The sequence below is a fragment of the Argiope bruennichi genome, chromosome 7 (assembly GCF_947563725.1).
Source record: "Argiope bruennichi chromosome 7, qqArgBrue1.1, whole genome shotgun sequence".
Lineage (NCBI taxonomy): Eukaryota > Metazoa > Arthropoda > Arachnida > Araneae > Araneidae > Argiope > Argiope bruennichi.
Window position 1 is genome coordinate 122319477 of NC_079157.1, and position 27648 is coordinate 122347124.

General features: G+C 24.7%; 1 protein-coding gene across 1 annotated transcript; it reads right to left on the reverse strand.

The window, feature by feature from the left end:
* Positions 1-1816: 1816 nt before the first annotated feature.
* LOC129975790 (mdm2-binding protein-like) lies at positions 1817-27648 on the reverse strand. Its single transcript, XM_056089009.1, has 20 exons — positions 27583-27648; positions 26791-26957; positions 26532-26629; positions 26002-26063; positions 21750-21807; positions 20255-20459; positions 19225-19338; positions 18697-18788; positions 18507-18579; positions 16450-16561; positions 14796-15086; positions 14580-14708; positions 13997-14128; positions 12057-12142; positions 10497-10591; positions 7983-8387; positions 6213-6357; positions 3397-3510; positions 2482-2550; positions 1817-1970 (listed from the first exon to the last, which is right to left on the reverse strand). Exons 1-20 carry the CDS (start codon positions 27611-27613, stop codon positions 1944-1946), a joined length of 2505 nt encoding a protein of 834 aa, XP_055944984.1. The 5' UTR covers positions 27614-27648; the 3' UTR covers positions 1817-1943.

The following is a 27648-nucleotide window of genomic DNA, read 5'->3' on the forward strand; positions in this document are numbered from 1 at the left end:
CAAAATAATTAAAGCATATACATTTTGGATCTCTTCCTGTTTCCTATTGATTTCAAGGATGAGTTTTAATCTACATATACATAGTGAACGTTGCTTAATGTGCTCATGGCTAATATTATCACTCCCTTTATATTCTCAAAATCCTGTAACCCCAATCAATGTATACAATAAACAATGCACACTAAATGAATAATGTGTTAACGTTCTTCATTTTCAAACAACAGTAACAATTAACATTCATGGAATTTCTTGCTCCATTTGTAAAAAACTTCTAGGTGTCTTTTTTTTCTGTAGGATGGGATTCACATTCTTTTTTCTGAACTAAAAGGATTTGGCTATGAAAATTTGCCCAAAAAAGTCAATGCAATGTTGCAGCACAGTTGAAAATTTCGCACTTTATAGAATCTCATTTTAAGTAAGTCGGCTAATTTAGTGTTGCATATTATTATGTCTGTATGACATTCCCCTTTTGTGTTCTATTATATTTAAACAGATTCTTGTTTATAATTACTGTAATTATTAAATGAATAGAATGGAATAGATAATCAATTATACCTGTTCAAGTTTTAAACATTTTGACAATTATTGTCTTATACTACCTACTTTAGGCTCCTTGGCTGTTGTCTAGTCGGAAATCCACAACTAAATGCTGAATTTTTATCTATTCATCATGTTGCATTTGCAGAACTTTTTTTAAAAAATCATATACTAAATTTCATCCATGAGCAAAATAATTCAGACAAACTACTAGTTTTTTTTTAATGATATTCCATTGACTTTTCAGAATTAGAAAAAATTGCAATTATCAAAAAAAACTTGGCCTCAATTTTTTCTTTTTTTTTAATGGGAAAATAAAAGTTGCTGTAAACTTTTATTAGAGAATTTCAAAATTCAACAGAAAAGTTGTATTTTTTTAAAAAAATACTTTAAATGCTATTTAATTCTACTAAAGTGCTTTAAATCTACTTAAATCAGATAACTGTATTTAAGCAAGTGTATATAACTCTCAATTAACAACCCCCACCAAATATGTTAAAGATATAGTACCTACAATACTGAAATTTTTTTTCTATGCTTGAATATTACCACAAATTAAAAAACAAAACAAAATCAAATAAGTAGAATGTCAGTACGAGTTTTTAATATGGTTAGAGACAGTGTCTTCTGAAAGCTGTTTTAAGAGCAGCCTTTTCTCCTAGTTCAACAGCATTTTACAATTCACACTGAATGTAAATATGATTATTTCATGCTGGAAGCCTGACAGCCCAAGATTTATTAATATTCAGCTAGTTAAAAAGAAAAATGTTTTAAAACAACATAGGATACTCTGCAGCCCTAATAAATGAATTGCCATTAGTTGTTGAATATATTGGAGCTCTTACTATTTTTTTTTTTTTTTTCCATACTGCACATATTTTCAATAAAGAAATTATTGGAATACAACCAGGATTATGTGGGGCAATTTTGAAATAAAAATCGTCTATTGTAATTTAAAATGTTAGCAAGTATTTTTTTCAGTAATTTAATAATTATTTATACATGACAATAAAAGAATACACTGAATTCCTATAGTTATATTTGTCAGAATAATTTGGGTTTTTCCATATCATTCATGCATGCAACTGTATTATAATATTTCTGTAAAAGTAACAATAAGTGCATAAATATTAATCATACATGTTACTATCTATAATAACGACTGATGTAACAATAAGTACGTTAGTTGTATAGTATTTCTATCTTTCATATGAAGATTAAATAATTAAAAACTACCAGTTAAATTCCAATGCCTTGATGCTATTCAACAACACAGAACTACAAATTTGTAAAAAGATTTATTTGTATAAAACCTGTCAAAGATACTCTTGAAGAGCCAAATTTTAAAGTCATAAAAATTAAAAACTCAGTATGTACATTTATACATGGATTTGATGAAGTGGTGTTCACTTTTGCTTCTCAAACTCAATAACCTAAAAAAAAAAAAGTGAATTGGAAAGAGGAACAAAATTATTATCTATGAGCAATTCCAAACTTCAGACTAGATAACATATATGTACAAAAACTGAATACTCCACAATTGAAAAAGTGGTAAGAAAAAGTTTTTAGAATCCTTTTTCTTTTAATAAAATCCCTAAATATTTACTAGAGAATTCCTTCAGATATAGCTAATCTAAAATCTTTTTGAGAAAACTTTCAAACTGAAATGCGAGTATTATAATGCATTATGTATATTATATATATATGCTATCCAAAAATATAATATTAATGTTAGAATGGAATTAGAAAATACATTTACTGAATTATTATGTGATAACATATTTTAACACTAGTTACGAATTTTCTGATAAATTCTTTTGAAATGATAAATAGCCTGCAACTTGAAAGATATTGAATATTTCTTTTATTAGTCACCAATTTAAAACTATATGAATAAAATAAATTATTTACAAAAGAGTAATTTAAATATAATGATTCACATACTTGCTTAACATGTGCATCAGCAATCTTTTGCATATATTGGCTAGTACTTCCTTTTTTACGAGGTATGTCCTGCAAAAGAATAAAAGTTCCATCATGTGGAAATATTATGAAATTAAATTTTGCTTGAAATAATTTCAACATATATATTTTTTCTGTTCATTCTGTGATTAGAAACTTGATCTTATACAGCCAAATTTAAAATTAGAAAGATTCTTAAGTTGATATTCTCTCACCAAAATTTCGGATTGTGAATTAATTCTCTACAAATATGTATAGCTTTTGAATTTGATGATTTGTAAAAAAAAAGTTTTTTATTATTTTCAGCATTTTTATAAATTATGTAATGAAACATATAATAAAAAATTGATTTAATTTGTATTTTGGTTTACTATGAAGTATCATTTTAATGCAAAGATTGTTAACAGTTCAATAAAAGTCCATTGTTCAGATGAAGGAAATATATAGTGTTAATAATACTCGAAAGAATCACATTACAGGTATAATTTCAAATTCGGATAATGTAGTTAAAGTTTATAACTAAACATTGTGGTTCTCTTAATATAAAATATTGCTTTTGTTTCCTTTATATTGAATATCCAATATATGAAACACCATGCAAAATTTCATTCATTAAAAAATGTTTTATAAGAACTGGATTAGTTTTGTTACTTTTTAAAGCATACCTCTCTATAAACAACATATCATTCTGCATAGGGTTGAATTGCATTTTGAGATTATAGAAAGATATATTTCTGAAATTTTACAAATAAATGCATCTAATTTTATTATTACTTGCCACTAATAAATATTATATTATCCTAGTTTATTTCCTTCTATACATGTGCTCTTGGGATGGTGAAAAATTATTTGTTCATATTTGAGATTTAAAATCATATATATAAAAATGCAACATACTTTTACAAAAGCTTGACAAATTGTGAAGAGTTTTTTAAAACAAGGTCGAAAAAGTGCATTTCCTAAGTTTATGGCATTTTTTTCCAAAGCTGAAGCAACAGCTACTCGAAGTTTCTGGGGAAAAAAAAAAAAAAACGTTGGACAAAATTAATAAACTTACTATCTTATACAAATATATGAATTTTTTTTTAAAACAAATCAATTGAAAAAGAAGCAATCCCAATCAATCATTTTTCTGAATCTGATAATATTTTTCATTATTTCTGTTTCAATTTACACTACATAATAAAAAAAAACACCTACAAGGCAGCAAGATAAAGTTAGAATTTTATGAAAAATTATTTAATCATTAACAAGTTATTTGGCATAATAAAAAGTAATTTGGCTTAAAAGAATATTGATATTTTTATTATTAATAAACTACAAGGAAGATATTTAGTTCATGAATGTAAATTATAGACAACTTTCAACCTATTGTAAATTTTTCACTATTCTGATAAAAAGAAAGAAAAAAAAAAAAGATATGGCTTAAAGTAACAATACATAAAATATTTGAAAATGACAAAAATGAATACTTGAAAGACACTAATGTTTATAGCCAAGCACAATACTTGTAAATTACAATATGCTTGAACAAAAATTGTTCAAAATGTCTGTTAGACTATTTCGACCTAGAGATAGTAAACCTGAAAAGTAGTTACATCTTAAAGAGTGAGCAGTAAATGTTCATCAAGAAAAGATTTTTCAAAACTTTCATGTTTTCATTCAATTGTTTAACATCATATAATAATACAAAAATTATTTCCACGCTACTTTAAAATGTCAAAAAATGGTATTTTGTGACAATTCTTACTTGGAAGAAGCTGCTTCTAAGAACACTTTCATTATTTCTTAACACATGGAGAACACAAAGAAATCTGCAAGACATACGTATGGAACCGCACATTCTTGGGCAAACTTGCATGTTTTAAAATCATCATTACTTTGTTATTTATGAAGTAATAACAGACGGGATGAGGAATACGAGAAAGCTTGTGAGCAGTCTTTAACATGTTAATTGGAATTCAACTTAAAATCTCCACCACTACATATTTAATTGAGCGATTGTGTTAATGAGAAGGAAAATGTCTCACCATTAAAGTTTATGCATGGAAATAAATGGATCCAAGAACATTTTATGTTTCTATATAGGAAGTTTTGCACAGTTTTTATATGTACAACAGTGCAAGCATGAGTAATATAAAAGTTATATTATACACACTGGAAAAAAGCTACAACTGTAGAAGCTATTCTGAAAAAACAAGATTAAGTTCAACAAATTCAAAAGCATATTCAAAGGGAAAATCCTACAGATTCTGCATTCAATGTTTCAGAAATAAAAGGCAATTGTTTATTTAAGTACCTAATACAATTAAAAGCATTATTTTGCTATCTACATTGCATAACAATAATATTAATGAATGCATAAGAGATTTAAAGAACCTGAAATAATTTCTTTCTACATTATTTCAAAAGAAAAAAATGGAGCATTAGACATAATCAATTGCCATTTCTGAAAGAAGACGACTGAAGATTATAATGACAGTCTTAAAATTATCTAAAGGTGGTAAACATAAAGCAACAAAATATTTCATGGAAATATTGTCATCTGTGTGGCATAAAAGCCTAAAAATAAAATTCTTTTGTAAAAAAATGTACATAAGAAATATACTTTTCCTGTATATATTAAAAATGCAGTGGAACCTCACTTAATAAGCATGATTCATTCCCTCAACTTACTCATAATGCAAAACATTCATTATGCAGGGAAAAAATGCCTATTGGAATCCATGTTAAATATGATAATATATGTCATTCTAAACAAATTTATAGTACATGCTTTTTTTTATAAGAAAGTTGTCTAAACATATTAATCTTTTGCAAAAATGAAACAGCATTATTGTCATATGAATTTGTACCACATATAGCCACTGCCATATCAAGGTGATATGTTTCAACATGCGATGTAATAATTTTAGCCATCAGCATCTCCCTTGTTTCACTCGAAAGTTGTTGCTCTGTTGAGTCTATTATTTTCTCCTCCCCTGACTTAAAAAATCCACCACAGCTTTTTGTTGTGACACAGAATACAGTGCCACGAATTTTTCAATAATTCTGTTATGTTTTTTTGTCATTGTTACCCACTTCCAGCACCATAATCTTAAGCAGGCTGCATTGCGTTATTATATGTGATCTCATTGATTAAGACTCCCTAAGCAAGTGCTTAAAATCCTTGGTATCATGTTCCACAATGCTATCCGGTCTTCCATATAAATATAAAGTTTCTTTTCAAGTGGTCAACACAGACAGTTGCAGGTCAATCTAGTATGTGATATTATATTGTCTCATTCTTGGTTATACAAAACATTCATTATGAGAGGTGCTTGTTAAGCAAAGTTTGACCATATCTATTTTTTTTTTAAATGAAACTCAGCATTATCATTAAATGAATTAGCATGTGCATAGCTACTGCTTTATTAGGGTGATGTTTATTCGGCATAAATTTATTTATATAATTAGAAAAGATGTAATTTTAAAATATTTATTATATATAATGAATCAAAGTGTAACATACATCCTTATCAAGCATTTTTTACATGCATGTCATCAATATAAGAATTAAAAGTAAAATTTTAAAAATAATAAAAAGATAGACAAATTGATCCTGAAATATTATGCCACAATATTTGGAATCAGAGGTTTGAATTTTTAAATATTTTTTTTTATTATTTTATAAGTAAGAAATATATCCTAAATTCAACGATAAATATCCTTACCTTCTTTGCAATTTCTTCTTCAGGTGTTAATGATATGTTTTGTTGGCTTAAATTAGATTTTTCTGCTGTACTGCTCTGCTTCTGTCGATTAGTATTTGATTTTGTCATTGTACTTTTTTGCTTTGGCAGGTTAAGATTAGGTTTTCTGTAAAAGTAAATATATTTCACATAAAAAGAGAAAAGTAATACAGTAGTTGCTGCTTAATATGATCACTTTAGGATTTGCAAATTTTCATGACATTAAATGATTGATACCAATAACAGAAATCGGTTAAAAAAATGTATGTATACTATAGTTTTATGACATCAAGGGGGGGGGGACTTTTTCTTTAAGGCAATCTATAATTTATTTTTTAAATTATTAAAATATTCATATGTTACTACATGTTAGCAACTATTTCATAACAGTCCACTTATATATTTTTCATACTTGTACTATTTAAAAAAAACTTAATTGAATGATGATGTATGTCTTATTTCAAAATATCAAGAGCTTAACTCATTCAGCATTTGTTGAAGGGTTTTCTTCAACTTATTCCTCTCTATCAGAATCAACATTTATTGCTTGGTCTTGTTCATAAAAAGTTAAAAAGTTTTTAACTGTACCAAGCATATGTGAAATTTTCATCTGTCTCACAGTGTTGAAATGATTAATTTATAATAAACTTTCATACTTGTCAAATTAATTATTTTTTTTAAAAAAAATATATTTTGCTTTCATAATTTAATCACAAATTGCAATGAATTATGGTTGTTTGGATTTTAAACAACATTTCTGAATTTTTCAATTCTACATTTATTTGGCAGAAATGTAGATTGAATATAATATTGCAAGAAATGTAGAATTGAAATGTGCAGCAGTATAGTAATCATTTTAAACTAATCAATTAATTAATTCAATTAAACTAATTAATCTATGTAATAGAAAATGAATTCAGAACCCCATTGGAAAAAGATTGCCAAATGTTTCCTAACAAATGGAACAAGAAATTTTGTAAATGTCAATCATTAACTATGGTTAAAGTGAAGGATCACTAAATTTGAAACTAATATTAAATGACTTAGTGATCATTTTAAATGAATATTTTTGTGGGTGTTTGATTAAGTCCGCCTGGGACAAAATATTGTGATAGTATAAAGAGAAAGAAAACATTAACCATGGTTATATTAAATATTGTCCATTGTAGTTGATGAAAAGATTCAATCTATATATTATCTCCTGTCTTCCTGTAGTACATTTCTATACAATTTTTGAACTGCCTCAAAAATAGAATTTTAGATTTTAGATTCTACCAATAATGGTTAAGCTTAAAAAAAAAAAAAAAAAAAAGGATAAGCATTGCAGATTTCATTTTTTACCTTGTTCAATGAATAAGAAAATCATCATAAAATATAAATTATGCCTTATGCCAAGAATGCACATAATAGTTAATGCAAACCCATCTGAACAACAATATTTTTTTAATTCATAACATTTAGATAATTATAAATATAACAGGAAAGTAACATTCGTAACATAACGTTTCACCACTGAACTTACTTCATTTACGCCTAATACCTACCACTAATTGCAGCAGATTATCATATATAAAATTCATACAATTTATAAAAAGATTCACAAAAACTAGCAAAAAAGAATCTGTCTTCTGAAACAGAAGCATAAACGAAAATTTCTGAAATTTTTAATAAATTACTATTTAGTAAGCAGAAGTTGCAGCAAGACAATGAAAACAAATAAAAATAAAATTATAAGATGTGAAAATAAATTACTTTGATTTCACAGAATACATCACTGCCTTTTTCTTTCTAGGACTGCATCTCATTGGCAATGCAGCTTTTTTTATTAGTTGCCTTCTCCCAGGTTTTTGATTTGTATTAGAAGCACTTGCAGGTAGAGCAACAATAGAATCATTTCTTGATTTGGAAGCTAATGTTTGACTGCTATCAATGTATGTTTTGTAAACCAAATTCTGACTTTTTTTTGGAATTGGTCTTTGTTTCAAAGGACTTCTCCATTTTTGTTTAGGTGCTGGAACTGAAGTCCTAACAAGGATTGATGTATTTGGGTTTAATTGTTGTTTGTTACAGGATGTAGCAGTATCATGTTGTACATAAAGTTGTGCCATATTATTTCCCACAGATTCCTTTTCTTCACTTTGCTTGTCAATATTGTAACTAAAAATAATTTACAAAAATAAATAAAATATCAGAATTAACATTTGTAAAGTTTGATTAAAAGTTGTTTATTAAAGGAAGCTTCAAATGGGAGGGGCAATTTGACTTTCCAACATAAATTTAATTTAACAGACTTTTTTTTTTTTGATAAATATTCAAATGACAACAATACATAAAAATTCCACACATACTCATAATTTGCCTTTGAGTCTTATTTCCAAGCACCAATTACATATAAAAAATATTAAACATATTTTCATGATTTTATTAAATGAAATTTACTCTTAAACACTTAACTTCTAATATTATTAAAATTTTAAAAAAATTATCAGAAACAATCATTATTTCTTATAATAAAACTAAATTTAAAATATTTTCATCACAAATATATAAACATATTTTTTAATATCAGTATTCTATAAAGAAAGGAATTCATAATGACGTAATTAAAAAAAAAATGGTTAATCCAAATTCAGAATTTTAAAAAAACTATATTAATAACAATTCTGACATGACTACATAACTTTGTCATAATTATAATTTATGAAAGAAAAATATATCTTCTTTTCTCTATACAATAAATATAGTATAAGTAGGCCAGTATGCCTTTCTTTTTGATCTAATGATAAATGTTACTTTAGGAAGAATTAAAAATGTTCTACTGATGTGTTAGAAGAGAAGCAGCATTACTTATTTAAAATCTTAATAATCTTGACAGATTATTAAGATTTTAAATAAGTAATACCATTTCATAAATAAGTAAAACCATTTCAAAGGAATGCTACATGTTTTTCAATTATTGCAAAACAATGCATTTAAATGACAAAATCTTCTATTTCAACTAGACATCTTTGGACTATTAGACAATAGCCAATAGTTAGATATTGTCTAGACTATTGACTTTTTAGGCAGTTAAATGATTTATGAGATGCATTTTAAAAAATTATCTTGTTATTTGATATGACTGAAAAATATCAATTCAATTGAATCAGCTTACTGCAAATTTAAAGTGAATATATTATGAAGTAAAAGTGAAAATCCTGCAACAAAGTTAATGATCAGCAAAAATGTACGATTGAATGTTTTGATGAATGAGTTTGAATTCCATCATAACATTTTAAGACATTATTTCATATAGTGTATCAAGTTAAATTAAAAACATTATTAAACAAAAAATTTGAAACTGATATCACAAAAAAAAAGACAATTTTTTGAGTTTTAAGATAATACAAAGACTATTTCTGTGCGATAATTGTTTTGAAAGATAAGAAAACCAATTTCCATAGGCAAGTCATCATTATTAGCCATCTAGAGATGTTTAAATAATTTTGGCACTTGATTAAACTTTCTGTTGGATAGCTTTTCTTTATTTTTTTTTAATTATATCTTCTTTACTTTTTTATGAAATGGCAAATCATCTCCAAAAAATTTCTGATAATATATTGAAGCCTAATGTAATTTAAAAGTCTAAATAAAAGAGAATTCGCACAACAGTAAAAAGTAATTGTTATAGACACACAAGAATATTTACATTTTTTTTTTTTTTTTTGCATAATAAATTACTTAAGTTATAAAAAAGTAAATTTTACTATGGGAAAAAGCTATAATAGACAAATTATTGCAAAATTATCTTTGGATTGATATATAATGCAAGTGAAACTTGTTCCAATATATTAATAAGGGAGAAAAAAAACTGAATGATAAAATAGACAAAATCACAACTGCAGTATATGGAGAAAATTCACATAACTTGTCTTGCTGCCAGTACACAATCAAGATGCAAGTAGAATTAAATGCGTACAATTAAATCACACCTGGGAGCATTACTGAGAAAACTATACAAACATGGAAATATGGATTTCCTTTGTAGCATTTCATACAATCTTGGAATGTTTTCTATATTGATATATTAATAACAGCATATATATATATGATGCAATAAAAAAAAAAAAACATGCTGAGTTCTTTGCTTTGAATTTTAAACATATATGGCAAGTGTTCATTATTATTATTGTATTTCACTATTTTTAAGAACATAAACAATATACAAATTCTTTGAACTTGTACAATAAATATTCTCAAATTCAAAGATATGCTTGCATTACTTACTATACATCATGATATATACATTTGATAATTTCTGGCCATCTAGAATTCAACATTGTCTCCAAATCCACATTAACATGCTTTACTTTATAATTTAACTGAAAGGACATAATTATTACATTTAGCAAGAAAAGAAAATTTACAAACCAAATATTTCATGAATCCATAACATTAATCAAATAATAAGCAAATAATTATAATTTAAAATTGTTTTCAGATTTTGATGGTATTCTACATAACACACTGAAGTTTGAAGACCAGTTGTCTAAATATATTGTTTTAGTAATAACTCATGAGGATTTTTCTTTCTACAATAAAAACTGATGCAGACATGAAGCATATTATCAAAAAGTTTTACATTACTTTAAAAAGAATAATGATACTTTAGAAGTAAATGTATTTTGATTGTTTAAAAATTGATAGATTTTGCATATTTTTAGTACATTTAAATAGAATCTCAAGTGAAAAAAAATCATGTTTTTGACACTTTTATTTTTTGCATTTAATTGAAATGTTTAGCTTGCCCAAGTTATATATGGAGTGACGGGAAAAGAACTGTGATACGTCAATTTATGCAAATTTTTATTCATATTTAAATTTTTCATAGTAATCAAAATTTACAAATTAATTTAGCTTATTAAGAAATTTCTTAAATATTTCAGTTTATTCAAAATAAGTCCCCAGACATTCTGTATTCTTAAAATAATTTTAAACGTAATAAATGTGAAATATTCTTCTTCTCAATATTATTCAATTTAAAGATAATATTTACAATAAATATAAATTTATATGTATGTATGTATGGGTAGATGGATGGGACTATAATGATTTTTGAAAATGCATCACTATGCTTAAAAATTTATTCCAACATAGTTTTAAAATCTCTAAGCTTCTTATTCACTTACATCATAATATAACAATAAATTAATGTCCACAAAAAATAAATAACACCAAAAAAATTTTTACAATCAAAATATATGACAAATAATCCTTTTCCATTGAAACATTCATTATCCTAAAACAAGTTTCTATCTAAATTTTTAATATTGTTGAAGATAAATGAGGGAATGATTATTAGTGAGTAAAATTAAGATATATTACTGCTATAATTTTTAAAATTCAAATCAATTGTAAGCAAAAATCTGATTTTCAAGACACATTAGCATATGCATATTAATTTTGAATCATAGTTAAATAATAAGAATGCATTGGAGTTGCTACTTTCTCTTCAAACTTCCATAGCACAAAACAGGAAGATTTGGTAATGGTCTGATTTTAGACAAACCAAGATTCTATAGTGATATTAGATCTCAAATATGCTGTGTACTGTCATTATTAATGTTCCATTACAACAATAAAATATGCAAGGAAAAAATAAATTATTTATCCTTGCAACATTTACAGAAATAAAAACGAATTTATGGATCATCATGGTAAAGCCGTACAATTATAATAAATTATTAATTACTTAGTTGACACATTAGATATAGCAGGATGGAAAAAAAAGGCACTATCATCCATGCATTTTTTTTTAAGGTTCCCATGCTTAATAATAAACATTACTTGAGATACTGGAACAGGATGTGTTATATCTTTAGACTCCCCTGATGACTTAAAATATTTTCTGACATCTTCACTGGAGAGATAAACTAGAGAGAAGAAACTCAATACATTCACCCATAACAAAACTATATTTAAATAATCATTTAAAAAGATTTCTGTCATAGAAACAAAATATCATATTAATAATATAATATTTTTTATATTATTAATAATAATCCAATAATAATTTTTTGGATAATAAATTATAATAAACACATTTTTAATATTTATAAAAATTGTAATATAAATTTTTTTAATGCAAATAAAGGAAAAATTAACAACAGCAAACACTGTCAGAAGGTTGTACAATTTTTCAAAAATCTCCTTTTGAAAGTAAGTTAATATTTTTAATTATGAAAGAAATAATTAAAAATTGACAAAAGACAAAAATTATATGGTTATATATACATTTTAAAATTTAATCCAATAAAATTTCATCTAAATAAAATGTAATCCAATTTTCTAAAAAATACTGTTTTATTCACATTGTCAATTTTATTTAATTGGTATTTTATCAAATGATTTAAGAAGCTTGAATTATGGTCTCATGTTTATAGATAAAAACAAATCAATACAAAAAAACTGCAACAAATGTGAGTTTACTCAACTTCCACAATAAGGACAAAAATAATCTTTTGGTTAAGAAATATTTAGAATATCTATAAGCAGATTTAATGATGCTTAAAATTTTGCCTCATATATATATATATCAAGAAATATAGACTAACTTCCTCAATGAACTATATAATTTTACTTCTTAGATAGAGCTCAAATTAAGCAAAATAATTATATCTAACTTGAAGTTTCTGCCCCTTGCTCACTGATGTTTGCCAATTTTCAGAAGGGTTGCTGTGCTGTTATTTCATATTTGTTCAGCACAGTGAGGGCACTATGCATCATAGCACAAACAATTATACTTGAACATAATTAATTTGCATCTGATACATTACCTTAAATTAACACAGAATAAAAATTGTTGGCTTTAGAAAAAGTCTTTCTTATTTTTATGAGCATTCAGAATACCCATTCAACAATCAAATGAAAGAATATGAAAGTGCAAGGGGAAAAAAATTATAAGAATTCTAAGATATATAAAGAAAATCCTAAAAACAAATTATTTCACTTGTGGTATAATATCTTGATATAATTATAAAAAAAGCATAAAAAAGACAATTTTAAGAGTAATAAGGATCTTAAATTTATTGCCTTTGGATTTTTCACCTCCATCAATACTGAATATAATTTGTCAGCTGTGAATAAAGTACTTTCTTCTATAATAAAGGATTCATGGAGATAAATTCAACCGGTCAATAAAATAAATGAATGAAATTACAAATGCATAAGAAAAATTATAACTAAACTATGTTATTCATCTAAAATTTTTGTATTTATATAAATATACTGCATTGATGTCTCTGAGAATTTTCTAAAATATCAAAATATGAGTCTGTTAACCAGGTATGAAGATATATTTAAATGCAAAAAGAGTTGAGTATAAGTATTTTACCCAGTTAACAAGTTACTATAGTCTTAGATTGAAAAATAAGCTTGATCTTATTAAGTCCATATTTATGTTTGTAATATTACTCTGTAAACAAATTATATATATATAACTGTATTATACTTTACGAATACAATATTAAACATAAATTCTTAAGAAATAGCCTGTCTGTATAAAGTTATATTTTTTGATTAATATAAGAATTTAAAAAAATACTCTGCACCATTACTAAATTATACTGAATACAAAATAAAATACTACAACTAATACTTCCATTATGGAGAAAAAAATTTAATATTAATAATTTTTCATATTAATAATGTATGAAGCTTTTCAATGTAGGGATAGTAATTAAATCATAACAGATTTGACAGTTGTAGAAAGTAAAATTGTAAAATACCATTGCCTTCAGATTTCTGAGGGGTAAGATTATGGAGAAAACGTGGGAGCATATTTTGCTTGCTTTCTTCCACCTGTAATTGCTTCTGTAAAAGATGTATTCTTTCTGGCCAATCTACAGGGTCAGTTCGATCTGCAAAATATATGAATCAAAACTGAAAAAAAAAATCAAAATGATATATATAAATATGCTATTTATTTTATCTATTTGCAATACATAGCTTATTATCATTTATTTTAGCTCTTTTTATTTCTATCTTTTAAATCTGTGTTTTTGTGTTTATATCTTTTCTCTACTAAACAATTAAACAGTTATCTTATTAATATTATAATTGTATTGTGCAAAGAAAATAAATCAAGAAAAACTATTTTGCACAAATATCAAGTTTCCTTTTGATTTTTCTAAGTTTTAGATTTAAATCTTTTTCATATTTTCTCAAATTTGAAAAATTGCAGATTAATAAATGAGAACTATTTAATTATTTGCAGAGATTGGAAAACATAAACAAATTATAAGAAACAATTAAGAGGAGATTATTTCATTAACATTAAATACTATAACAAAAATGAATAAAAAAACTTACCATGGGAAATATAATATGAATCTACATCTTCAAATAAAAGACAATATGCTGATTGTTTTAAAGAAGTTTTTTGAAGCATTAGAAGATATGATTGCAGATCCCCATTCAAGTTGTTTTGATTGCCATCACCTATTTTGATTTTGTAACTTAGTTAAAAAATTCCTTAAAAAGTAGAGAATATATTTTTAAAAGTTTGAAATATATATATATACTTACATGTGTCAATCTTTTTTCTTTTCAAACAATTAATCTTGTTCATAAGTGAATAAGATAGTTTATCATCCAGACATGGAAGTTTAATTTCTGTATAATCAGCAGGACCATCAGCTTCATAATTAAAATTTGAGCTTTGTTTGAAATTTAATAAATCAATCGTTAAAAAACTAATTTTTGCATTTAAATTTGTTGAATCTCTCAAGGGAAATGCAATTATATTTTCAGAAGTAGAAGACTTGGTTATGGCAAAACACATGTGACGTTCTACAACTGGCCTAGCAATATCAGGAACTGTAAAGAAAAATATTACATTGAAGTGAGTTTTAAATTTTTGCAATGTAATGTACATTACATTTACTATTACTTCTAAAGGGAAATATAAATAAGAAATGAAAAATATTTTCTAGCATCAGTAAATTAGGGGGGGAAATTCATTTGGAATGATTCATATATTTGGAATTTTTCATATACAGAATGATTCAAAATGAATACAGTTCTGTTGATTAATATTATCCCATTTTTAGAATAACATGAGGTCTACTTTTGGGAAGAACCTTGCAATTTTGAATTGTGGCTAGCAGATAAAAATGATACCTAAGCCAGAAAACCACTCTTTAAACTTCTATATTGAAACAACAGGATAATATTATCAAATATCTTCATAATATTTTATAAAGATATTCGTTTCATAAAAAATTAAAATTCACCAGGGTCATATAAAAGCACATAGGCTCATAAGACTGAGTTTCTATTGCCATTATACAGTTTAGACATATTAGTTTTAGATACAGATAGAAATATTTTGAGTATGAAGCAGTAATAAAATTAAAATAAAAAATAACCAGATATGGATAATAAACCCTGGATTATAATATACATAAATTTATTGCATTTTTAAATTAAATATAAAATTTAGTCATTCAAAAATATTATAGTTTGAAACAAAAATCATATGGAAATTATAAATATCTTATGTTCAATGGATTTTAATTGGAACTTCAAAAGACATCATAATTGCAGTAGAAAGCACAAAATAGTAGAAGGGATAAATAATGCATACAAAATATAATAGAAATTATTTAGCTACAGTGAATGTTAGTTGAAAAGTATATAATTTCATATAAATTTTTATATTAATAAGGAACAGGCATGTGCCTATTTAGATTATAACAGAAATAGAACACAGTTCTCTATATAACAAAATACATGTTCTGTTATCTCAGTACCATCCTTATTTTATTACAATTTTCAATGGACAATGGTGGTTCATTATACAAATTCGTTTTAAATTGAACAATGCCATCAAGAATGCACAAGAATTCTGACAGAAATGATCCTACATTAAAATGATACATTTCAATATATCTGATTTATTCTGAAAGTCTGTTAGATTCTTTTTTAATGACTCTGTTTATGATGAAATATCCCTATTATATGTTCCTACAATACAATGATGAGATTAAGATATTCAATACTTTTAATAGGCACCAAACAAATTATATATCCTTTTACTGAAATTAACTCAATGAAGAAGATAAAGCTTGTAGGTTTAACAGTATTAATTGACAGATTTATAACTTTCTAGCAAAAACCAAAGTTGTTTCTCCAAACTAGTTTTATGTTGATACATATATTTTTTAACATATACACTTACATTTAATATCACCAGATAAAATCATTTTTTGCCATTTTACAGTGCTCAGTGATCTATCAGGTTTTGGTTTATTTGTAGCAATCGAATATCCCATTTGAACAATAAATGCTACCTAGACAAACAATAAGATTATAATAACATATAAAAGACAAAAGAAAAAAAATATGTAATTGTACATAGTATAAAAATACAATTTCCATAATTTATTTTAAAATACGATGGGCATTCAAAATATAGCATGCAATTTAGAGCAATTATTTCTTTTATTATTTATAAAATAAAACAAGTAAGAGGAATATATTATATAACCATTCTTAATAGGAGAAAAAAAATATATAAGGATGGCAAGAATGAATTTGCCAGTAATTTTAATCAAAACAAATTTTTAATACAACAATGTCACATGATAAATAGAAATTAAAGGAATAAACAATTACATAAATAATAATGTTTTAAAATACTTGAAACAGATACGAGTTAAACTCAAAAAATTACAATCTCGTTCACAAAAAATTATCACTCACAATCCAATGAAATGAAAAATATGAAACTAAAATCAATTCATGCAATCTTATAAAAATATAACATGTTCATGTTCTGCTCATTTCATATTAGAAATAGTCTATAATATAATAATATTTTCTAAAATATACTATATTTCTCTGAGTATTAAATTTATCGTCTTTTATTCTGAAATTTAGTCACAAAACTGAAAACAGATCTTTTTTATATAAAAAAAAAGTATTATAATCATAACAATAAGAATTTTGAACAATGTTCATCATACAATAAAAATTAAACACATAAAACTAAATGGAAAAGAACAGCCTTTTAATACATCAAATATTTCTTGAATCTTTCATAAAAGAATCTATGCTACAGTTTAAGATTTCTTTTTAAAAGTTATCTGCAATACTGACATCCATTTGTTTAATTTTAACAAATGAATTTGACTTATGACAAATGAAAAAACTAAGTGGTAAGTAAAAAAAAAAAAAAAAAATCATTTGATTTATTTAATTATTAAAATATTATATATATATATATATATATAGTTACAATTTAGTTGAGAATGAATTCCAAAGATCTCTCATCTCAACAAAGTCATAATTATAAAAGAAAAATGCTCATTGCAACAAATTTTACAATTTAGTCACTAAATTAATTAATTTAGATTATAATTATTAACAACACAAAAGTTATATGTAACTTATTTCTTAACATCATCAAATATGATACAGGCTTAATTTTATTTTATAAGCCATTTTATAAGAGAAACCAGTTTAAGCAATTCAACAAAAACAAAATTAACAGTATAAATTTGCAAACAAGAATTAACAGTTTAGATTTTGTACTATTTCAAGCATATTCTAAATATTCTCCTGTAGTCTAGAGAGAAAATTTTTTAGAAAGCAACATATTAGAAAAGATTCAAAGTAGTGTACAGTTGATATTACATTAATTATTAATTCCAGTTAATCAATAACACCAAAATTAGTTCATGGCTATGTGCGAATCAGTTTAAGAAAAAATACAACTTGCTATTAATAAAAACATTCAATAATAAATTTCACTGTCAACACAAATATGAAACCTTCCCATTTACATCTGCTCTTCTAACTTCACGTCAGATGTGAAAGTTAATGAATAAATCTATTTATATATAAAGAAGATAAATATCACATTTATGATTCATTTTGCACTATCTTCAAAGATTTAGAAAAACCTCTACTTGACTTCCTAGTTTCCTCTGGGATAATTTGAGTTTCTATAATTGTAATTTCCTTAAGATGGCCATTATATGCCATCTCCATTTAAAATCTGAGGTTTAAATTTATTGTATCAATTATTGATTTGCTATTTTTATTAATCTTAATAAAAATGAAAAAAGTTAAAACTTTCTTCCTCTGCAACCCTATATAATAGAAGTTGCACTTAGGGTCACATGTAATTTAATCGTTGTACAGTTCAACAATATACTTTAAATATCAAAATAACATCATTAATATGCAATCAAAAATAAAAAGTAAATATGATAACTGCTAACAGAAATTTACCTCTTTTCTATTTTTCAGAGACTGAAAAAGCTTTATTGATCTTTCATTAAACATATTAGGCAGTGATACTGATCTGGACTTAGATAAGGGAATTTCTGTAGTTCTTTAGGTTACAAATATTATATATTTCAATAATCAATACATAAATAATATCTTGAAAAATATACTAAATTTATGTGGTAAAGGATACAGTCTAAAAGAAATAGGTGGAAACAGGTAAACTGGTATTGATGCAAAATTGCATTCATCAACTAACAATATTTCAGGCGATAAAATCAGGTGCTGAAAGACAATATTATACTTTTTAACAGCTAATCAAAAGCAATATGAAAATGCTATAAATTAATATAAAAGCTGAATTTACATCAAGATACCACTAAAATATCAAATAGAAGTATGCTGTAATACATTATAATGTTTTCAAATTAATAGAAAAAAATCCTCAATATTGATAACAAGTTTCAAGGGATATTCAGAACGAAATTAAGTACATGAATAACAAAATTTTACATAACATAAAAGAAAACGTACTAAAAACAATAAGAATCTGATTTGGCTTATGAAATATTATAAAACTTATTTCTGAAAAAACATAAACAATGTTTGAAGGAGAAATAGCAAGATTAAATAACTTAAAACTAAAAATAACAAATCGGTTATTTTTAGTTTTAACCAAATTGCATGCCTTTTAGTGAAAACAAATTACATGCTTACTTACATCATTTTCTGAAAGTTCATAATCAGTTAGATTTGAGCTATTTAAATGAATTTCACTTTCATTAAAGTCAAGCCTAAGTTGAAATCCAGGGTAGATGAATGAGGATTCAGTTTGCTGGGTTGAGAAGAAAAATATATTAAGGACAATTAATCTTTATTTGTAATATAATTTTGGTATGCATTAGATGAGTTTGTCATCAAAAATATGCTATCATTAAAAATAAGCAAATAAGACAAAATTTATAACATTTTGAAAAAGAATATCAATATAATCTATTGTTAAAGCTTAAGGTAGAGATAAAGCAACTAATAAGAATTTATAATTTACATATATTTAATCAGTTTATCTTTCAATAAACATTCAGAAACAAGTATACTAACATTATTAGTTTTCAATTAGCTTTCAAGAAAAGTCTTTTTAAATTACTATTATTAAAGAAAAGCAGTAAATGAAGAGAAAAATCCTTTATTTTATAAAAGTAGTAATAATATATAACATTAAAAAAATCCTGTTCATTTGTAAGCATATAAAAAAGTATACAAAATACAAATTTAGTTTCAAATGTTATTTACCATGATGCATTTTATAACATATTTTGCTAACATTGCTTACATTATGTAGCTGGATATATTCTAAAAAGAGGTATTTTAAAAGTTACTGATAAGAGGCAGCCACCAATTCAGGACAATCATTTAAAAATTGAGATATTACTAGTTTTCACATAGAAAATAAAATCCAAAAGTATGTTGTGGGTAAAAGTTTATTTACTAAAACATGGTAATTATAGTTGGGTATAGTAAACGAAAGGAGGGGAAAAAATTCATTCAAAGTTTATTTTTAAAAATTAAATAAAACTGATGGTTCTCAAATGAACTACTAATACAAAAATAAAAATTGGAATGAATCAAAGGCCCCATTTTAATCCAGAAAAAGGAAAACAAATCAGGAATGTCCAAAGGCTCAATACTAAATGATTGACATTAATGCTGATATTAAATACAAATAGGCATTAATAATTCATTGTAGTTACATTAGGATTTAAAAATCGCAAATCCCCTCTCCATACAGAAGGTCCCAATGTATGATTAGTTGAGTCTTCAAGAAATTCCATATCCATGATTTCACACCATTTCTTGATATTTGTATCATCAGATTCTTCAGCTTGCAAAATAGTTGTATGAGCTCCATGCCATCTGAAGAGACGATATAATGCTGAAGCAAATTCAGCATCTTCACTGGAAATAAAATAAAGTACAAATATAAAATACTTTCTATGTACATTTTAATTAATTGTATAATAATTGAATCAAATCAGAAATGAAAAGTCAAAGATTACTTTATTATTTTCAACAGACTTTAGCTATGGACACAATGCTTTAGATAAGAGATTGGAATCGTGTTGTCCCATTTATTTTTAAAACAATGAAATTTTTTATTAGCTCAGTATGTTATTATGAATAAACGAGATTTTAACCAGATAATAATAATAAGCATCTTTGAATTGCAAAGTAATAAAGAAACTTCAAATAATTATTTTCATTTTATTATACTAGATAGACAATAAGATAGAAAAATGTTTTTTTTAAGGTTTTTAAGGTTTTTTAAGTTTTTCATTTAAAAAACTTCTTAGTAAACTACTTTTCCAATTTCTTGATCAGATTGGAAAATGATCAAGCTACTAGAGGAGATGACTTAACAAAAAGAAATATATTCACTATATTAGTAGTATTCCATATTAAACTCCACATTAACCACTTTTAAATTCTCCCATTGAGCTTTGTTAATAATTATATTAAACCTATAGTGGGAAGCGTAACTGTTTGTATAGAAAGTAATAATCAAATGTGGCAGGGAGATTCTTAGATAAGGATAATTTCTTTCTGACTCCTGTGATTATATAACTATAATTGAAGATCATAGTCTAAATTCTACAATTTCTGTGATGTGTCAATATAGTGCACAAGAATTGTTATTTACTATGGCAAAAGCTAAGCATAAGTATTTGAGTATGCAGGCTTACAAGGACACCCAAGTATTAAATATCTCTCATAAAAAGTAAGTTAGAATATAGTATTTGCTTTTAAGGTAGCAACAGAAAACATGAGAGATAGCATTCAACAATGGCATGCATTCTGACAAAGACTTAGTGTTTATTCACATCTACATAACCTGATGCAAGCTTTCTTTATTCCAATGCTTGCCCAGGAATATCAGCACTGTTATCATTTCTTCATCAAACTTTCCTGCAGAAAAGAATCTGTAACTTCAGATTTTGTTAAGGAACATTTAATTTTACTATTTTAGTTATGTATTTAGTTAGTTTTGTATTATTTTATACTTATTCTTTTCCTTGAGAACATGCACTTGCCAAATAAATCTTATCTCTTCCAAAATTAAAGCTTTATGTAAAAGCAGAAATGATGCTGATTCAAATAATGCTAGTTTAAATAAAGTTAAAGAATTTGAAAAAAGTTTAGTTAAGAGTATGTATTAAGAGAAATAAATACCAATCAACTCAGTCTTACCTTACTGAAAAATTTATCAAAATATCAGAGTGTAAAATGACTTCCAGTTTATGTGAACCTGTAAAATAATGCAAAAATATTTAAAAGACATCATTGAAACAGATTATAAAATTGATTCATACAGAAAAATGATAGGATCATGCAGGGTGATTAGGAAGTGGTGACTACAGTGCACATTGGTGAGATCTTGATTAATTGCCAAGCACGAGTTTTATTAATACTTTAGAAAAAAAAAAATACTATGCCAATTTTTCCAGATTATTATATGATAATATATATATATTTCCTAATATTGTCATGTTAATCTTATAATGTTGTTTATCAGTGCACAGAAAAAAAAATGAAATCTAAACTTTATGCTGTTATGTTTGTTAAAAAATGCTCATTAAAAAAATAATCAACCAATCTCATTTATAGGAAATTTCATAATTACCTCAGTGTCTTTCCAATATCTCGAATACCATGGGTTATAGTAAATTTGTGTCTTTGATTACTAATAACAATAATAAACTAATTTCAAGAGAATTGTATTTGGATTGGTGATAAATTGTGTATTATCTCAGAATACATTTTATTGCCAGTTCCAGATATTCCAAAGTACTGATTTTTTTTTTTTTTTTTTTTTTTTTTTAAATTAAGATCTGCTTTACATCAAAAAAAATATTTTATTCCATACATTATTACATATAAATTATCATAACTTCTTACTAACTTAATTTGAGGAAATTTATAATCATTTGATCTCCAGTTTTATGAGAAATGAATATTTATAAAGGAAATGATAGCATATTATAACACATGAAAAGGATTTATTTAAGACTTAGAAGCACATATTAAAATTAATAAAAATCGGTAGTTCAGTTTAATAGTTGATAATAGAATTTACCCTTCAAGTTTAACTTTTAATTTAGTTTCAATCTGCTATTCACATAATTTTTCTTTGATATTGTTCTTCTTGAAAAACAAACCTACCTACCATCATCTGTTTCAATAATAAGATCTGTAATTAAAGCTTTGACTCCTAGACTCATAAACTTGTAATTCATTACCAAAACAAATTTTGATTTATTCAAATTGATTCTCATAATTTACCATTTTCATACTGTGAATTCTGTTAATGTTTCATAATTTTGAAAAATTCAGAATTTCAAGATAAGTTACTCCCTCTTTCTCTACAGAATTAAGTTTTTGTTAAAAAGAATAAAAATTATCCTCCATATTAATTAACTTATTAGTTTCATATTCTTGTCATCAATTTTCTTACTTTCTTCCATATTTGATGTTGCATGATTTCAATTCATTAATAATAATCATGAAAAGGAACATTATGCAGATAACATTGCAGATTTTTTTAAATGTCATTTTTTATTTTGACATTAATAATAAACATTATTGTCAGAATAGAATATTACCATATTCCCAGATTTAATATTACTTCCTATCATATAGTTGCTTATTCCAAAAGTATAAAGAATATAGATTTCCTTTTACAAAAAAAATTTGTTTCCACCTGTCCTGTGAAAAATATTCATGATAAATTAAAACAATTGTCTAGATCTCAGAGAAAAATAAAATGCAGAGTGAAGTCTCCTTGTTACTATTTTATCTTACTGACTCAGAAATATATGTAACTTATCAACTTACCTTTTATATAGCCATTACAGAAAACAAAACAAATATATATATATATAAACACCTGGAAAATTCATTCTCAATTAATCTGAATTGTCGTATTATAAAAATTAAATCATTAAATAATTTCATTTTAATGCATTATTTATGGTTATAATAACATAATTTTTATAATTTTATATCCTTTTGTAATAAAAAACATGAAAGTTATACCATTATATTGTTCATTGGTTAAGAGTTTCTCATAAACATTTGAAATTTTGTCATGCATACACATAGGGAAGAAAATACTTAATTTAACAACTTTCTTTCCCAAAAATACTTCACTACTGATTTTGTTATATTGGAACATTAAAAAATGAAAGAATTATAAACTATGCTTCATTTTTAACTAAATAAAAACATAATTATCAAAATAAAATACACAGTAAAAATGTACCCAAAAGTTTCTTTATTATACATTAAAAAAAATTTTTTTTAGTAAACAAGCACGATTTTATAAAATGCAACAATAATTTATCTGTGACGTATTGTCACGAATGTAAAGAATGATGACATATTAATAGAAATTAGTAAGTTAGTGAAAATATAATTAAAATTTTTGTTGAATGACCTAGAGCAAAAATATTTCCAATTCTTATTTCTATAAATGCTAGCTCATCTCATGTATAAAATCTTATGAAAATATATAAACAAAGACATACAGCTATGATGTTTTTAATATATATATATATTAAAAACAACAACTAATTAAGGAGAAGGAATATAAATATATTAAAAATTCAACTTTTAGTTCTTAAAACAAGATTCAAGAAATATTATCAGTAAAATCTGCAGATTTATAAATATCTGAAATTACTTGTCTTATAATCTACTTTGGTTTAAAAAAAGTTTCTACTTTTAATAAATCTTAAGAATTAAAAATTATTTCTCTTGGTCTAATTTAACAGAAAATATTTATTTCTAATTATTAGCATTTATTTTCTCTTAATATTCTTTATCATGTACAATTATAAAAAATATACATGTGCATAACATATTATAACATACATGAAAATTACATCTTTATTTCATAGCACTATGTTTTAAATCGGACTCCACCCCCACCCAACCCAAAGTGTACATAAAAATAAACATTCTTATGATTGAATTTTACAGAAAAGTACTAATATTTATAAACAAGAGAAATCAGAAAAACATAAAATTATAACAAAATTTTGAAATCATCTTTAATGTTAAATGTATTACAATACATTTTTTTGTAGTAAAATAGTTTATAAATGGAGAGAAAATGTAAAATTAATGGAGAAAAAAAATCAAACACACAAAAAGAAAAAAATACTTCATTTCAAAAATTTACTTAATCAATAAATCAAACATTATAGAATAGTCACAATATAAAATAGTTTCTATAACATTATAGAAAATTAATTTAATAAAAGTTTTCAAGATATTAATAATGACTTTTTAATGAAAAATAATGAATTACTGTCGTAAACCAAAATATATTATCTTGCAACTGCCTTTTGGTTAAAAAAATTATTGAAAAAAATACATTTTTTTTTTTTTTTTTTTAAGAAAAATAAGCTATTAGCTAAAAAGTATAGATAAAACAGATAGTATGAAAGAACTGACAAAATATATTTTAACTTCATGGATGTGAAAGCTATAATATTAATTTTCAACGTGATGCAAAATGATATTGGACATTCAGACATATAAGATGCACCATTATCATGAATTCGATTTTATATGAACTTGATTTTATTAATATGCACTTTTAACATAACTGCTAAATTTCTTACTGTTTATTTTTTATTATTATCCATGAATATTTTAAATAAAATATGCTAATATATCACTACTAAAAACATTTATTTTTTTAAGTTAACATTGCAGTATACAACGTTGAAGTAATAAAAATTATTCCAAAGATCAAGTTATTTCCAACAGCAAGCATCACAGATACATTTATAACATGATTGATTCAAATAACCATTATTTCATTTTAAATATATATATTAATTTGAATGCAATAATAAAATGCATTTTATTTTTCAGTTGCAGCTATATTAATTTAGACACATGATAGTTTTAAATAAAATATTTTTTTATTATGCTTATTGCAAAGTATTTTTGAAACATTAATAACAAATTCACAGTTTAAGAAGAAATCTTTAATTATGATTGGTTGAAATTATAATGTACAAGGAAAATTTAAAATATTTGATTTACTTTTACACCTATAATGAAATTCTCTATAATATTGCATATAATATGAATTTGAATTGCAAACAATATACATAGAAACCAATTTAAAATAAAAATACTGGAAATAAAGTTTTCAGAATCATGTGAAAAATTTTAAAAATATCTATAGCATGATAGAATTTGTACCAAAAATTGATTCAATAGAAGACAAAAGAAAAATTTTATTGAAAGGAACTGATGGAGAAAATCATCAAGAAATTTATTAGTTTTTACATAGCAGACAAAATCTAGTGAGCATTATTGTATTACCATTATGTCTCATGTTTCTGTAGTAATTTAATAACCACAATTAAATAAATATATAAAGATAGCAAAATATGAATAATACATATAGTTATAATGGGCATACCACAAGACGGAAGTTGATCAGCAAGCCAATGTATGTGTGAAGCTAGGATTGGGCTCTTGTCCCTATAAGTAAATATAAAATCCTCATGAATTTTTTTTAAGTAAAAATAAATGACAATTTTAAAAAGTAAATAAATTTTTTTAACAAACTGATCTGTTTCAGAAATTGATCAAATTATTTATACTCTTCTGAAAATTAAGGAACATATTTTAGTTTTTGCTAAATATTAATATAGATAATCTGATTCATATATATAATTTTGAACCTTTACATGTAGATTGGCTATCAAGAGTTGTTGATGCTACACTATTTATTAGTAAGTTTAATTTTTGTTTTAAAAAATTTGTTGAAGTAACCATGCCTGTACTGAAAACTGACAAATATGACAAAATTAAGCTTTTTTTTTTTTCCTTATGTAATCACAAAAAATTAAAAATATTTTTTTCCTATCAGTGCAAAATTTTGTATTCATATCAATAAAAAACTTTATATGCAAGTAGTGTTTAATATACAAATATAATATCACTTACTGATTATCAATTTCCTTTTCTTTTGGTATATGCTCAAGCACATATAAGACGAAATCATTTACATTTACCTCAGAATCCTTTCTATTCCATTCTATATTCTGAAAAATAATTATTTGTTAAGATAAAAATCATCAATAAAACAATCTACTTTAATAAAGTGTAAGCATTTAAAAATAAACAGAAAAAAAACATTTAAAATTAAAAATTACACATTTTTTTTTTTTCTACTTTTATAGTGGGCTATTCATGCTTTACATACCTCTTCTGCATTTAAATAAGAATTTAATGCAGAGAAATAGACGGAACTACATTTCAGAAAATCAAGTGGAAATCCTTCTGAATGTAAATGACTTAAAATGTTATGCTGTGGAACCAACGACAATATGAAATTACTAATAGAAGCTTTTTCTTCGGAAGTGGGAATTCCTGTAAGAAATAAAAATTTAGGAAATTGCATGCATACACAATATTGAAGAACACTCAGCATATAAATAAAAATGTGCATTTAATTTCCCAACCAACATATTATTAAGGAGCTTAAGTAAAGTAAGAAGTGTAATAATACTATTTGTTATGCCATAAAAATGAAATGAAATTGCATGATATGAATATAAATTATTCAAGCAGGTAAATTAGAACGAAAAGAACAAAAATTTGTGAATGGCATAATCATAAATAAACACAGTTAAAAAGAAAATTATTAATAACACTATTGCCTTAATTTTATCAATAAAGAAAATTATAGAGATTGTAACAAAGATTAATCGGTAAATCAGACTTTATTCATTCTCATTAAAAATCAGATAAATTTAACAATCAAAAATAAAACTTTTAATAAAATATTCCATTTAATATAGCCATTAATCATACAGTTAAAATCAAGTCACAAATCAAATTTGTGACCCTATATAAATATGTTACTAATATAAAATTGTTGAGTGCAAATATTATACTGGGATTTCTATACATTATGTATTAAAAAGGATATAAAAAAAGAGAACATTTTATTTCTTTATTAATAATTTTAGATGATATTAAATGCATTGGTTACCATAACAAATATACAAAAAGTAATGTTCCATCTGACATGAAAATTCCCGCTATCATCGTCAACTCC

Excerpts from the sequence above, each read along its gene's own strand:
- LOC129975790 (XM_056089009.1), bottom strand. The coding sequence starts at position 27,613 with ATGGAACATTACTTTTTGTATATTTGTTATG. Across the intron at positions 26,630-26,790 it reads CTTATTTAAATGCAGAAGAG|AATATAGAATGGAATAGAAA; the intron begins GTATGTAAAGCA and ends ATTATTTTTCAG. Across the intron at positions 14,709-14,795 it reads AAGAAAAAAGATTGACACAT|GTGATGGCAATCAAAACAAC; the intron begins GTAAGTATATAT and ends AAATCAAAATAG.